The sequence below is a fragment of the Octopus bimaculoides genome, chromosome 4 (genome assembly GCF_001194135.2).
Source record: "Octopus bimaculoides isolate UCB-OBI-ISO-001 chromosome 4, ASM119413v2, whole genome shotgun sequence".
Taxonomy (NCBI): domain Eukaryota; kingdom Metazoa; phylum Mollusca; class Cephalopoda; order Octopoda; family Octopodidae; genus Octopus; species Octopus bimaculoides.
In genome coordinates this window covers 38,095,767-38,110,597 of record NC_068984.1, presented here as the reverse complement: position 1 = coordinate 38,110,597, position 14,831 = coordinate 38,095,767, and the positions used below count along the sequence as shown (strand labels likewise).

Here is a 14,831-nt window from a genome sequence, read left to right as displayed (position 1 = left end):
CTCTCTCTCTCTCTCTCTCTCTCTCTCTCTCTCTCTCTCTCTCTCTCACACACACACACACACACACATACATATTTGATACAATTATCAAAAACAAGACTAAAAAAGGAACATGTGAGAAATGTGCAGTGAAGAAGAAGAAATGGTGAAAAAAAGAAATAAGGTGAAAGCAAGAGAAGAGGGAAATGGCAAGCTGCAGCAACCAATGGTGGGATTGAGAGTGAAGCAAAGTATGCAGTGAGACAGATGCTCCATACCAAGTGCATAAATGAAAAAGAAGGTTGCAGTGCAACCAACTCACTTGGAAAATAAACCTAAAAATGACTGTTTCACAGTTGAGGAAAAGGATTCTTGTGGTGTGTTATTGCTGGGCATTACTGACGGCGGAGATTCCTGTTGAACCACATTTTTACTTCCACATTTCTGACATTCGTCTACTGAATCAGCTAGAAAGAGATAACATTCCAGTTATTTATACTTTTATAGAGTGTAAAACAAAATTGTTAGGACGTTCGCATAACAGCAATTTAACAAGTGTCAAAGAAAAACAATAAAAGCTTTCTTAATGTGAAATAATTGTTTCTAATAAAGGTTATAAGGACAACAATTTGTGGTGTGAGATAGATAATTGATACCATGAACCCAGTACTTGAATGATAATTTATTTTATCAACTCCAAAAGGATGAACATCAAAGCAAATCTTAGTGGGATCTGAACATAAAGTATCAGAACAAATACTGCAAATCAATTTTGTAATACTCTAAGAATTCTCACAGCTTGTCTAAATAATTCTAAATAATGAACAAAAATAAATTCATTCAATAACTTTTTTTAAATGAAGAGGATTTAGTATTCTCATTTTGTAACTAAGACTAAAATATTGAATAAAGTTACTCCACAACTCTGTTTAGTACTGCTGGGGTTTCATCATTTATCATTACAAAAAATCTAAATAACAAGGTTTTATGGAAAGCACAAGATCTATTATACATGCAAGACCAAACAGAAAGTTTTGATCCAGATTTATCATACAATGAAGTACTACCTTTCCCAGACACACATATAATCAATCAAACAAGAGTTGAAGGTTTGATCCACATATATTTTAAAGAACCATTACCTTTACAAGAAATAAAGAACTACCAACTTTTTCTATGGTAATATACTCAATTTCTCTCTCTCTTACATACACACATGCATATCTACATACATTATCATAGTATGTATGTAAATATGTGTGTAGGTTGTTTGGGCCACATATACATTAAAGAAACATTACCTATCCCATAAATAATGAACTTTAGTTACTCATATTGTGACAACATTACATAATCATGCTTGCACACTCAAGACACAATAAACAATACACAAACAGAAAATGTACTATTAATTATATCAATCTGGTTACAACTCTCTACATACCATTACAGGTGTACGTTTTATCCTAAGTAACCAAACATACGATAAGCAGACACTAACAAAGGTTACAAATTCTTTCTGGTATTCTGTTCAATTCACACAATCTCAAACACGTGATTTATTATCTGCAAAGTTCTATTTTCTGTAATTATGTCTGCATGTAAGTATATATTGTGTGTGTGTGTACAGGGCCGTCTTAGCAACATTATAATGTTGCTAAGATGGCCCCCAAGTAAATCAAAATCATGGAACCCAGTAATATTTATTTATTGAAAGCAAGCTACAGCGTACCTAGATCAGATTTGAGTCCCTAGACTCATGAGGCCCATGGGCAATGCCCAATGTACCCATGCCTTTAGACAGCACTCAATGTATGTGTGTATGCATGTGTGCAAGAATAATATTTAACCTCTGTGAAAGCTCTTGAAGTAGGAGTAAGTTCTTAACAAACCAAGAAAAGCTATGGAGCAATTTCTATTCTAAACTGAAGCAATTTCACAATTTTTATGCTTGCTAAAAGCATTGAAAGATGCATGAATATTACCAGCTCCCAATGGACAATATAGGCCATTCATACCTACTCAAAAAAGCAAACAAGATTTAACAAGAATGCAATTGTCGGTTTTAGCAATTGAATTACTGGTTTCTTTTCCTAAACACAAGTAACTTATATCATCATGTAAGAAGGAAATGCCAATTGTTGACTGTTATGCTTTTTCTACAGGACACTAGTGGTATAAGTTAAGGGAATCTGTTCACACCAACAATTAATTTTAAAACATTTGAAACTGAAATTGAAGATCATTGAAGGAAGCCAACTAACCTTCTCGTTTTGTTGAACCAATTTCTTTTGAAAATTCATGTGAGCATTTCAGACACTAGAAAATAGATAAGAAATTAATTGCAATTACACAGAAAAAAAGGAAAAAATTACAAGTCAATTATAATATTTATATATTAGTAAGCAATAAAAGTATTGCAATATTGCCATAACTTGTGATATCTCAAAACAGTTTTTATCATTGTTTATTATTCAGTTAGTGAAGGCACATGGTTCAGTAGTTAGAGTGTCAGGTTCACAATTATGAGGCAGTGAATTCAGTTCCTAGACTAGGTTGTGTGTTGTGTTCTTGAGCAAGACACTTTATTTCATGCTGCTCCAGTTCACTCAGCTGTGGAAATGAGTTGCGACATCACTGGCCTCTGCTTTATCCCTGGTTAACACTGGTGGCATGGAGAAGGAAGGCCGGTATACATGGGTGACTGCTAATCTTCCATAAATAACCTTGTCAAGACTTGTGCCTTGGAGGGGAACTTTCTAGGTGCAATCCCATAGATATTCATAACCAAAGGGGGTCTTTACCCTTTATTATTTAGTTAACTTATATCTGTTTCATCATCATCATCATCATCGTTTAACATCCGCTTTTCATGCTGGCATGGGTTGGACGGTTTGACTGAGGACTGGCAAGCCAGATGGCTGCACCGGGCTCCAATCTGATCTGGCAGAATTTCTACAGCTGGATGCTCTTCCTAACGCCAACCACTCCGAGAGTGTAGTGGGTGCTTTTACATGCCACTGGCACAAGGAACATATTTTCTTATAATTGTTTCTGGTGAAAGATATATTTGGGTAGTATCAAGAAAATCCTTAGTCCAGTTATAAATCACAGCTAACCAAGTTGAAAGAATGTCAAATGAGCAAATTAGGGGTTAACTGCTCTATTAACAGTATATGTCTCTCGGGTCCTCTTTTTCCAACTGTAAGTAGGCATCATGAGGTAGTTAAAGTTTGCAACTGAAATAGTAGCATTACTCCATGACACTCATCATAATTTTACATTATATTGTCAGAGAAAGATACAGCTACCTTTTTAATTAAGCTGGAGGCAAGAGAATAATTGAGCAAATCAACAAGATTAAAAAAGTGAAACACAAAGTTGAACATGAGGGAATTTGATCCCAAAAAGTGGAACAAAATTAAATCCTGCACAAAACTATTATTTCTGCTACTCTTTCTGTTGCATTATTGTTCAGATGACAACAACAACTGCAAAAGATGAGTCAACAAAGGAACGACTACTTGATCACTTGAAACAGCAGTCAAATCTCCTTCAAATCACACCTTATCATCTTAGAAAAAGTATATTGTCCAATGTACTACATTTTTTTTCTAATCAACCTGCCTAAAACTGCCACTGGTTCTATGATGCAAATTTCTTGATTTAAAAGATCTGAATTAAAACCTTTCATTGAAACTTCATATTAATTTATGTCCCAAACACTAGCTTAATAATAATAATAATAATAATAATAATGTTATTTCACTAAATTCTTCATAATATCCAAAATTAACAGGAACAAAGACAGCATATTTTAGCAGAAATATACTAACATAAGAGTTAGTATACAAAAAGACAAAACACTTTTGATAATAAGTCAACATGTTCAAGGTTAACCTAGTGATAAACAATAACAAGGACAAAAAACAGCAGCAACAAACAGTATTAATGATAACAGTTCATATTTTCTACACTTACCAAAAAATGTAAAAATTCTCTGACATTGGCTTTTGCAACTTGAGCCTCCAAATAAGGTTGCAAAAGACGACCAAGCTCCTAAAATTTAAAATATGGTGAAATTTTAAATATCATTTGGGTTTTCTGAACACACACACACACACACACACACACGCACACGCACACACACACACACACACCATTTTTACTTGTGTATCATATCTTTTATTTGTTTCAGTCATTTGGCTGCAGCCATGCTGGGGCACTGCCTTAAAGAGTTTTGGTCGAACAAATCAATCGCAGGACATTTATTATTCTATCGGTCTCTTTTGATGAGCCGTTAAGTTATGGGGATGTAAACACACTAACAACGGTTGTCAAGCAGTAGGGGCAGGACAAACACAAAGACACATATATATATATATCATCATCATCATTTAATATCCATTTGTCAATACTGGCATGGACTGGATGGTTTGACCAGAGCTGGCAAGTCAAGGGCTGCACCAGGCTCCAGTCTGATTTGGCATGCTTTCTACAGCTGGATGCCCTTCCTAACACCAACCACTCTACAGAGTGTGCTGGGTGTTTTCATGTGGTACCACATGGGTGCTTTTATGTAGCACTACATGGGTGCTTTTACGTGGTACTGCACAGGTGCTTTTACATGGGAACACACAGGTACCTTTACAAGGTGCCACATGGGCGCTTTCATGTGGCACTGCATGGGCACTTTTACATGGCACTGCACAGGTGCTTTTACATGGCACTTCCACAAGCGTTTTTTCACTACCGGAGGGACCAGTCTTAACACTTCTGCTTTGGAGTACAGGTCTTCTTATATACTTAATGGGCTTTTTTCAGTTTCTCTCTACCACATACATTCACAAGGTTTTGGTTAGCACAAGACTATAGTAGAAGACACTGAACCAAGACTGATGGGGTTGGGAAGCAAGCTTCTTATCACATAGCACCTATAGATGACAGAAGAAATTTAATACAAAACATCAGGATAAAAATTAGGGGTAAACATAATTTTGTGTAAAAAAAAAATCACAAATTACAAAGCAGAGAATAAAGTACATATTGTGGATAGTTCTTGACAAAAACAGGGCATCAAAGACTATAGTTCATGTAACTGAAATAAGGACACAGCAGCAGAAGGAATACTTTATAAATAAAAAAAAAAAAAAGAAAATTCATTGATTTACAGAGTGATTGTTTTACGAAGTCAGATACCAAAATCTATTTGTAAATTAATGAGTACGCAACAAATATTACATGCTTCAATAGACAAAGAGGAATTAATAATTTCCCTTATGAAATGGAACACTATGTTTCTTGTGCTATATTTATACTTTTCATTATTTATAAGTTCACTGAAAATTTTAAGGATGCCATCAGGAATAAATTACTGAAACTGATTGCAAGTATGCATGAATCTCATGAACATTATTTTGTGACAGCCAGCATTACTGTACTGCTGTAGTAGCCTACAGTATAGTAGCAGCTGACATGATTCCACCATTGAGGTAGCTAATCATACTTTATTGTTATAGAAACTAACAGTAGAATTAAGCTAACCAGGAGTTTTAATTACACTGCTAGCCAAGCCAATGATACAGTGAAAGGTAGCAATACACAAGCAATTTCTTTAAATGCAAAAAAATACAACAAAGGCATATAAAATCACAATCAATCTAAATCAGAGACTTCCAAATTAATGGAATTCATGCTAAATTTTCCCCAATCTCAATGACTTTCACAGAATGAAAAAATTATTAATTAAAGTAAGAGTTTGTTACCTCTGATTCTTCTTTGCTGCTCATGATATAAGTTCGTACCCTGCGGTTTGATTTAACATAGTCAAATTTCAGTTCAACTACATATTCACTACCTCTCATCAAAACAGACATAAATCGCAAACACTTCATGTCCAGACGATCAAGCAGTTGGCCATACATATCTTTCTCAATAAGAAAACGTTCATTTGCTGACACAAAGATTTCACTATCTTCATTAGAACTCAATTTGACAATCCATGGTTCTGCCTCCATACCTGCAAATTGATAATTGTAAATGCTAGAAGTTTTATATTTTTATTATATCATCATCATCAATTAACATTCATACATATTTTCATTTGCACACATTCATATATACATACACATAAATGTATTTTTTTTATTTATGTACAGCGAATATGTCATCTGAGTGATATTTGGTTGCCTTTCTAGAAGCTGAACAATGACATAAATACTCCTTCATTGGCTTATATAGAAAATATAGAATTAGGAATTCATTAAGCAACAGCCTGAATATTAAATATTAACACTAATGTTTTTATAATTCTCTTTGTTTTCATCCTCTGCTGCAGCTGTTCTTTAGCCCTAGTCAGCCACAATCTAGCAGAATTACAATCAAAAGACTTCCAACTGTGATCTCATTTTTTGTAACAACATCCATGATGTTGCAGGGCTTAGTTGAATAAAGTGGCAAGAATCAAACAGCAAAGACAGCACACGTCTCATCCAGCCGGCACCTACCTGACAACCAGTGTTTAAGGTTTCAAGGTCTACACATAGTTAGGAACTGTAAAAAGCCAAAGCCCAAAGTGATTTGCTACCAGTGTGACCAAGCTGATCATGTAGCAATGCACTGCAATCAAGGAAATGGAAAATTAGCAGGGGGATACTATGCTGGAGCTGCCCCATCAACTAAGTCAGTGCTCCTGCATTCACTACCTGTAATAAAGGTTCTGATGAAGGGAAAAAAAGGCATTCACAAACAAGGGCTGCACCACAATCCTTATGACTCAGAAAATGGCTAAAAACTGGAGTGGAATAACCAGCATAAGATGGGGGTGCAGTGAAGGCTAGGTGTAAAGGCGTTACAATGGCAGTACAGGAAATGCCAAATGAGTTACAAGTGACTGTGGTTGACAAGGTTATGGATGACATTGATGTAGTAGTGGGGATGGATGTTAATGGCCACCAGGGTGATGTCACAGTTGCAAAGAAAGAAATTCATTTGATGGGAGGAGTCAGTATGCTGTGTGCCATGAGCATGCAGTGGGTGAAGATGGCTATGAGATTAATGGATTGAACTCTGAAGACAAGAATGCCACAGACAGAACTGAAGACAAGGACTTCTGGGCTGAGTTTGATGATGAATGATAGACAATGACATGGTTCAGGAAGGGAGGGCTCCCAATACATTTAAATTTCTTGTCTTTGTTTAATCAGATTAAAAATTCTTAAAAGCATTGGAAACAAATGACAAAACAAAAACAAAAGAATAAAGTGCTTAAAACTTACCAAAATTGCTTTCATTTTTGAAATCTACAACATCATCTTTGAACTCATCACTATCAGGATACTCTTTAACATTGTCATTCTCTTCACTTGGAGGAGTGATGATAGAAACTTCATCTGACTGTTCTGTATCAGAGTCCACAAACAATTTTTCCTTGGAAGACATATGACCAAGATAAGGTCCTTCGTCAATAGAAGTATCAGAACTGTATTCAAGTTTTGGCAATGGTTTTGGCAGTTCTTGCTGTTGGGGAGAGACTTTGCGAGATGTAGGTGCTGAGTGTGTTGTAATACATTCTCTATCTTGCCGTATGTTTTCATAGTATAGCAGCCACTCATCCCCATGAAATTCACGCAGCTGTTTTATATCAGGAATACTGACAGAGGAGATGGAACCATGTGGAGAGTTGACTGGAAAATTAAATTTGATATAGTTAAAAGATAAAAAAAAACAAAAAAAAACTATACTGATAATACAGCAACAAATATAAAGTGATAGGCTGCAGACAACTTAAGCACCTGATTTTATACAGACTACTTGACACACCTGTACATTTAGACATTTTCTATAAGTATTTCAAAACTGTAAGAGATCCCTAAGTATTTTACTAAATGCAGCACTTTTAAACACAGGTATTAAAACTTGCTTTGATACAGGTATATACATGCATGCATGCATTTATCTATATATATATATATACTACTAAAACTCTGTGATTGCTTGCTTGCTTGTGTGCATGCTTGTCTGTAATTTAATACAGCTAAACCGGCGCATAAAAGGAAAATACTCTGAAGGTAAGGTATCCCTGAAACATGAATACAACAAGTTTCATATAAATTGGACTATGGGTTCTTGAGACACGTGGTGTTTTTGGGTACTACTAAAACTCTGTAAAGATGCTACTAAAATAAATAAAGATGCCTTTAATATCAATCTTCACTTTAAACTAATCACTGTTGCTGTCTTTCATCCTTACAACAGTGTTCTCTTTCACACATCATCATCACTACTCTAACCAAGTATCCTTCCACCCTTAACTCTCTCAATGACTACTTGTCACTACTTCATATGTAGTCCTATTGAAAGCTTTCTCCAGATCAGCAAATCCAAGAAAAATATGAACATGTACATTCTAAGATATAGTTGACTGCATTGATTATCATTCTTCATTTATTGGTCTCAGAACAATGAAAAGCAAAGTAGACTTGTAGGGGATTTGAAATCAAAGCATAAAAAGACACTCAAATACAATGAAATGTTATATCAAATGAAGATGGACATTAAAATTAGAAGTAGCAGTAGCCATCATCACTTGTGTCTGTGTGTTTATAAAAATTTGTATGGATGTGTGTGTGTGTGTGTGTGTGTACGAGGAGGTGCTGAGAAGTTCCTGGCTTTAAGGGTATTGTGAAAGGCCTGGTTGGAGACCCAACCTTCTGAGTTCTTTTACTGGGCTTGGAAAAACTGAAGGACTGCTGCAATAAGTGTGTGAATCTGAGAGGGGAATATATTGAATAAAATCATAATTAACTGATCCTCCTGCATTTTCTTCTACCCAAAGCTTTTCAGCACCCCCTCATATATATATATATATATATAAATATACTTAGTGAAGTGGACCAGGGATTGGTTGAAGAGTGTAGGCATGTGGAGAAGTTCAAAGATTTCAAAAGAAGAGTGGAAGCTAGAAGCACAGGGGAATCCCTTCCCATCTCTAGCTCCTATGCTCCTTTCAAAATCTTGTGAGCTCCCCTATCTAGCCACCCTCTCCAATCCCTGGTCCATTTCACTATATACACCACCCTGTAACTTGGGTGTATGGCCCCTGACCCCTCCCCAGAACATCTTCACTGTCTGTCTCTCTCCTCTCTCTCTCTCTTCATCTGAGGTAGCCATGTCTCTCTTCAAATGTGAGAACCTTTTCTGTCTCCCAATACTACTCCCCCACCCCAATTGAGGAGTCTTGTACAGCAAGCTACTTGGTGACCTCACTGCAAGTGGTGCCACGTAAAAAGCATCCAGTACAATTTGTAAAGTGATTGGTGTTAGGAAAGGCACTAAGCTATAGAAACCATGTCAAAACAGACAGCAGAATGGATATCAAATGATGATGAAGATATATATATCTTCTGCTGAGATGATTTGAAAACACAACACCTAATAACCTAACGGTGTATTTTTTCTACTCCTCCAATGAGATTTTGCCTAATACAATGATTTAATTATTGTAATTTAATCTTTAGGCTAAACTGAAACATCTTTAAGAGAATATGTTGGATTTTTGCAGTTAATAAATTATATTAATGTTACAACTCCATTTTCTAAATTTTCTTTTGAATATTTATAAACCTAGATTTATATTTAGACCTACTATTTTATAAATATTACTATTCACAAAATATACTAGGCAATGAACCAGTAAATCATTGGATATCATTATCCCTTAATGAGGCTATTTCAACCTCTAATTAACTATATATATATATATATATATATAGTAGCTCCTTTGATTCTATCTGCTGTTTAAATACAATAATTAAATATGAGGACACAGGAACTTTGCTGGTTGATATTAAACATATAAGTATTAGCTACAGACTAGATCTGAATATAGGTAATGTATTATTTAACTACAGTAAGTTTTTTAAGGACGTTAACCAAGAAAGTTTCAGGAGCATTTACTTAGGAATGTGTGACTGCAATAAGTCTGAATTTTGTTTTAGTGAAGTTAGGCATGTGTATACTGGAAATTGGATATTATTCAAAATGAGGAACTGAAAAGAATTATGATACAAAGAATGAATTATGAAAAAAAACTTTGTAGGTTTAGTGAGCATAGGTTAGAGGAGGTTATTTTAAAATTAAATATCAATTTTATAGTTAAGTCTTAAGTATAGGGTCTGACTAGAGGAATTTCAAAACTGATGGAATAGAATAAATATGACACTGAGATATATTAGAAGGATGTACAGCTCAATAGAAAACTAATCAGTTTTAAGTAAACCTGAGGTTAAAGAATACATTAGAGAGATGCATAAGTATCTTATAGTATCAGTGGATAAAGTGTCCGGGAATTTTGTTTTTATTTGTAAAACATATTATGTAAAAGTATTAGGTATATATATTTTGTAGTATTGAATTTATTTCACAGATATTGATCTAAGCTTGTCCTTTTCCTTGTACACAGTCCAAGGACATTGCTTACAAGGTGTACTGTTCCATCACTCATTATTAGGCTTGTTTTTGGTGTAATAACATGTTTATGATGTGATGTTAATGGAGAAGTAAAGTATCTAGTTGGCTATGTTCTATTATCTGAATGTCCTTTTTGGAATTAGTTCTTTGTTGTAAGTACTATATTATAGTTATAAGTTATAACTATTTCTTTACTGTTATATTGCTACTTGTAGTAATAAACTGCTGGATTCCTAATTCCCAAACAGTGTTTATAATTTTAATGTTGTGGACAACACCAGATGGAATAGTACAGTCTAGGTGTCGAAACCACAGTGATATCCATTTCAGCAGCAGATGATAGGAATACATATATCTTATGCTCAATTGTGGATTTCTTATACTTTAGTCTCATCATTCTAACTTGCCCATTTTAGTAAAGTGGAAAGTGTTTGTGGATTCATAGTTTGTTGGGATAGCTTACTTGGGTATTGTTTAGTTTTCCTCATAGGAAACCTAATGAAGCTTGGACAATGCTGAGATATTGGTATCTCATTTTCGGAGGTTTTGTGCTGGATATATATATATATATATATATATATATATATATATATATATATATATGCATACATATATACACATATACATACACACACACACACACACACACACACATATATATATATATATATCAAGCCAAGAAGGCAGACTCCTTGTGGTTACCCACAGATCGTAATCAGCTTCATTTTGCGAAAGATGAGTTTCAACATTTGCTTCTCTGAAATGGCTGTTTCATGTTTTGGCAAGAGATCATTTCTCATTCTTGTTGACACACTGCCTCATATCAAAGGGCTTAACAATGATTACCATATCTAGTAGTTGGTGAAACAAGATAGACCTTGTAGGGTTTGGACTTAGCTGAGAGAGAGAGAGAAAGAGACACAGACATACAATAAATTATACCTCTTGATCCCATGCTGTATGTTGATAAATTATCACCATGAGGACAATTACGTTTTCGTTTAGGTCTCTTTACAGGGATTTTTCGGCACTTTATACGTTCAACAAGGTTTTCATCATTTTTCTCTTCTAGCTCCATCTTATTAGGTTCAATTTCAGTCAAGGGAGTTTCCAGGTGAGGTCGGAAGTAAAATGAAGCTGTTTTGGTAATTTTGTTCCTTTTTACTGTCTAAAATAATTATAATTATTACAATTATTATTTTTTGTTTTCAGAATACAATAAATTAGAGTAATATACATAAATAGATATCAATAACAAAATCACAAAGAGTTTCAAATTTATCATGAAACACACAGCATTCTCACTAACATTATCCTCAACAAACATGTTGACTTCATCTCCACTATCCCCTGATTAGCAAAATATTTAATAACTCCTTAAGAAACAACACTCTTCAACTATATCTCTTAGGTTACTATTCAGAATAAAATAGTCTGTCTTAGTTCATCCCTTTTCTGTTGGAGCATTGAGTGAAGCAGCTACAATAACACAAGAATCCATAATTTACTAAATAGAATATTGCACAGACCAATCCTCTATTCTACACTTGTTAACCTATAGTTATGTAAACTTATCACTCCTTATAAAACATACTATAGATTGGATGTTTCTGGGAATTTTAATATTTTTGAAAAAATAACTCACCCAAAAGTAGTTATTAAATGAAATATTACCTTCTTTTGAAATATAAGAGCTCTCATTTTTAGTTGAGAGAAAGTTGCTTGTTGATTTGCTTATACCATTCCAGAGGGAATTAGCAGCATAAGTAAAATAATTTGATATCAGAATTGAAATGGCATGGTACTTACTCATTTAAAGTTTATAATCATTAAAAATAAGCAATTTTTACAATTACTATCACTACCAGTACAATGACTGTCATCAATTTTTTTCAAGCTTGTATATGGGTTGAATAAGTTTATAAAGACTGAAAAGTTAGAAAGTGATTCAACAAGTTCGTGAATATATGTGCAGTTGATACTCATTATTATTGTTGTTATTGTTGCTATGTGTGTCTATATATGTATAACATAACACTTGCACACAAAACCACTTGTATATGTCATAAAAATTTATTTGTAATTACCTTCAGTTCTGTTACATTCAGATTTTTACCATCTAAAACAATCTGTAAAGCAATTGAGAATTGAATTTAATTAACTCAATAGAGGAAGTAGATCTAAAATTTCATTGAAAGGAAAAAAATTGATATTCAATATATCAAATATATTCAAGATTTTCAAATAAACAACAGAAATGATTCATTTGGTAAAATATAAAAAAATTTAATCACCTCATCCCTTAAACAATAAAGTATTTACATTTTTTTACAACCTAGTTATAGTGTCAGAGGTATATTGATTACAGTATTAGTTCTATATGATCTTTAGTTAGGCAAAGTGGATAATGAAGGGTGTGGAAGAAAATAAGGTGAACCACTATACATACAAAATATTCATTTGTCAAAAAGAACTTGCAATGAGGTTTTAAATTAGAAGTTATTTGTCAAGATCTCCCATGTAAACTGTAATACATTTTACATACTCAATATACTACTAGTATACTCTCTGTACACTACCCAAAATGTTTTATTCATTATATATATATATATATATATATATATATATATATATAGTTTTAGGGAAAAGAACCAAGGTTCATGAACTCATCAATGAAAATCCACTGTCACATATAGAAAAATTAATAAGTAAACTTTCTATATGTGACAGTGGATTTTCATTGATGAGTTCATGGACCTTGGTTCTTTTCCCTAAAACTATATATTTATATTTTATACTGTGAAACTTAATTTAATTTTAATTTTTAATAAATTGAATTTAATTGAGTTTTTACCTGTAAATTTGGATTTTTATCTCTAATAATATTATTATATATATATATGTATGTATGTATGTAGTTGTTTTTTTCTTTTTTGTCATAAAACAATTTAACATTCAACAGAAGTTTCAGCTTGTTTGATGCCAAGTAAGCTAAAACTCCTAGTCTAGTCATCCTTTTCATTGTAAAAATTAATATATATCAATCTCCTCTCACAGTCTTATAAAATTGCCCACCCTTTCCTGCCACCTTGATCCACAATCTATATTTTCCCTTCTTTTACTTTGTGAGTATGCTCTGGTACATCTTTATCTTCCTTCTAACTACTCTCATTCGCCCTCAAATAATGTGGAGTAACAACGTAACTCCTCTATAACAAGACACCTGTGCTAGTCCATCTATGATACTCTAGCGTTCCACACTTGGCATAAGCAACTTCCTCATCTCTCAAATATATTCCCTCTCAGCCAAGAGGGCTTTTTCCTTTCTTTTCTTTAATTTTCAAGTTACTTGGTGACCTCACTAATGCTGGTGTCATGAATAAGCACCCAGTACACACTGTAAAGTGGTTGGCATTAAGAAGTGCATCCAGCTGTAGAAACTGTGCCAAAGTCAACATTGGTGCCTGATGCAGCCTTGTAGCTCATTGGATTCTGTCATACCATCCAACCCATGCCAACATGGAAGAACAGATGATGATGATGATGTGAGAGAGAGAGAGAGAGAGAGAGAGAGAGAGAGATAGAGAGGGAGAGAGGGAGAGAGAGAGAGAGAGAGAGAGAGAGAGTTAAAACTTTAATAAAGATGTCAGTTCTTACCCCATCTCCATTGACTAAAGGTGATATGTGGCCAACTGACTTTGATCTGTGATCTGACCTATATGTCATAGGGTTATCAAACAATGACAACTGAAAACAAAAACAAAATAAACATCATAATCAGACAAACAAACAAAAACTAGAGCAAAATCTTGAACTAGTTTTATGAATTATTTTATCAATATATATATTTTAAACTTTTGTTTTATGTACATAGGAAAACTATGAATTGACTTGATCTTAAAACATAAAAGCAATGTAAAATTGCTTTCATTTTCAAGTAGGAGAAAATTTTCCGTAACTCTAACATAGCACTTGATTTGCCTTACCTACCACAATCACCTAGTTCTTTAAAGCAGTTCATTCTATAGCAAGCATTCAATCTAGATCCCTAGTTAACTTCCCAGGTCACATTATTTCCTGAAGTTACTTAGACAAGGCATCCATTAACTAAATCATTTCTCCCATTTAAGGGAAGATCACCACAAAGGCCTTGACAACCAATAAGCACTGCCCCTCCTTGTTTAACTTATAAAAATGTTAAAAAGAAAAAAAATCCTTGCCAAATGGTGACATTGAAGATTTCAATGGATGTTCAGCTTGGTTGGTGCTTATAGTAAAATATACAAGTAGGAAGGGAAGCACAGAAGTTCACAGATCAAGGAAAGGAAAATTGGTCAAAAGGTTTAGTTTTGATACTGACAGCAAGGAATGACATACTGTAG

The 14,831-nt window shown here is 33.9% G+C and overlaps 1 protein-coding gene across 3 annotated transcripts in view; it reads right to left on the bottom strand.

Moving 5' to 3' along the window:
• LOC106878643 (serine/threonine-protein kinase 11-interacting protein) overlaps positions 1-14,831 on the bottom strand; it is a 90,721-nt gene that overhangs the window by 33,760 nt on the left and 42,130 nt on the right. For 2 of the 3 annotated variants that reach the window (XM_014927947.2, XM_014927927.2), the window contains exons 9-16: positions 14,107-14,196; positions 12,537-12,578; positions 11,392-11,617; positions 7,257-7,664; positions 5,745-5,998; positions 3,961-4,038; positions 2,244-2,298; positions 302-446 (exon numbers count right to left, since the gene is read on the bottom strand). In XM_014927947.2, the coding sequence (XP_014783433.1) occupies positions 302-446; positions 2,244-2,298; positions 3,961-4,038; positions 5,745-5,998; positions 7,257-7,664; positions 11,392-11,617; positions 12,537-12,578; positions 14,107-14,196 (1,298 nt within the window). The remainder of the gene's footprint in view (positions 1-301; positions 447-2,243; positions 2,299-3,960; positions 4,039-5,744; positions 5,999-7,256; positions 7,665-11,391; positions 11,618-12,536; positions 12,579-14,106; positions 14,197-14,831) is intronic. The other variant, XM_014927940.2, reaches the window with a different exon arrangement.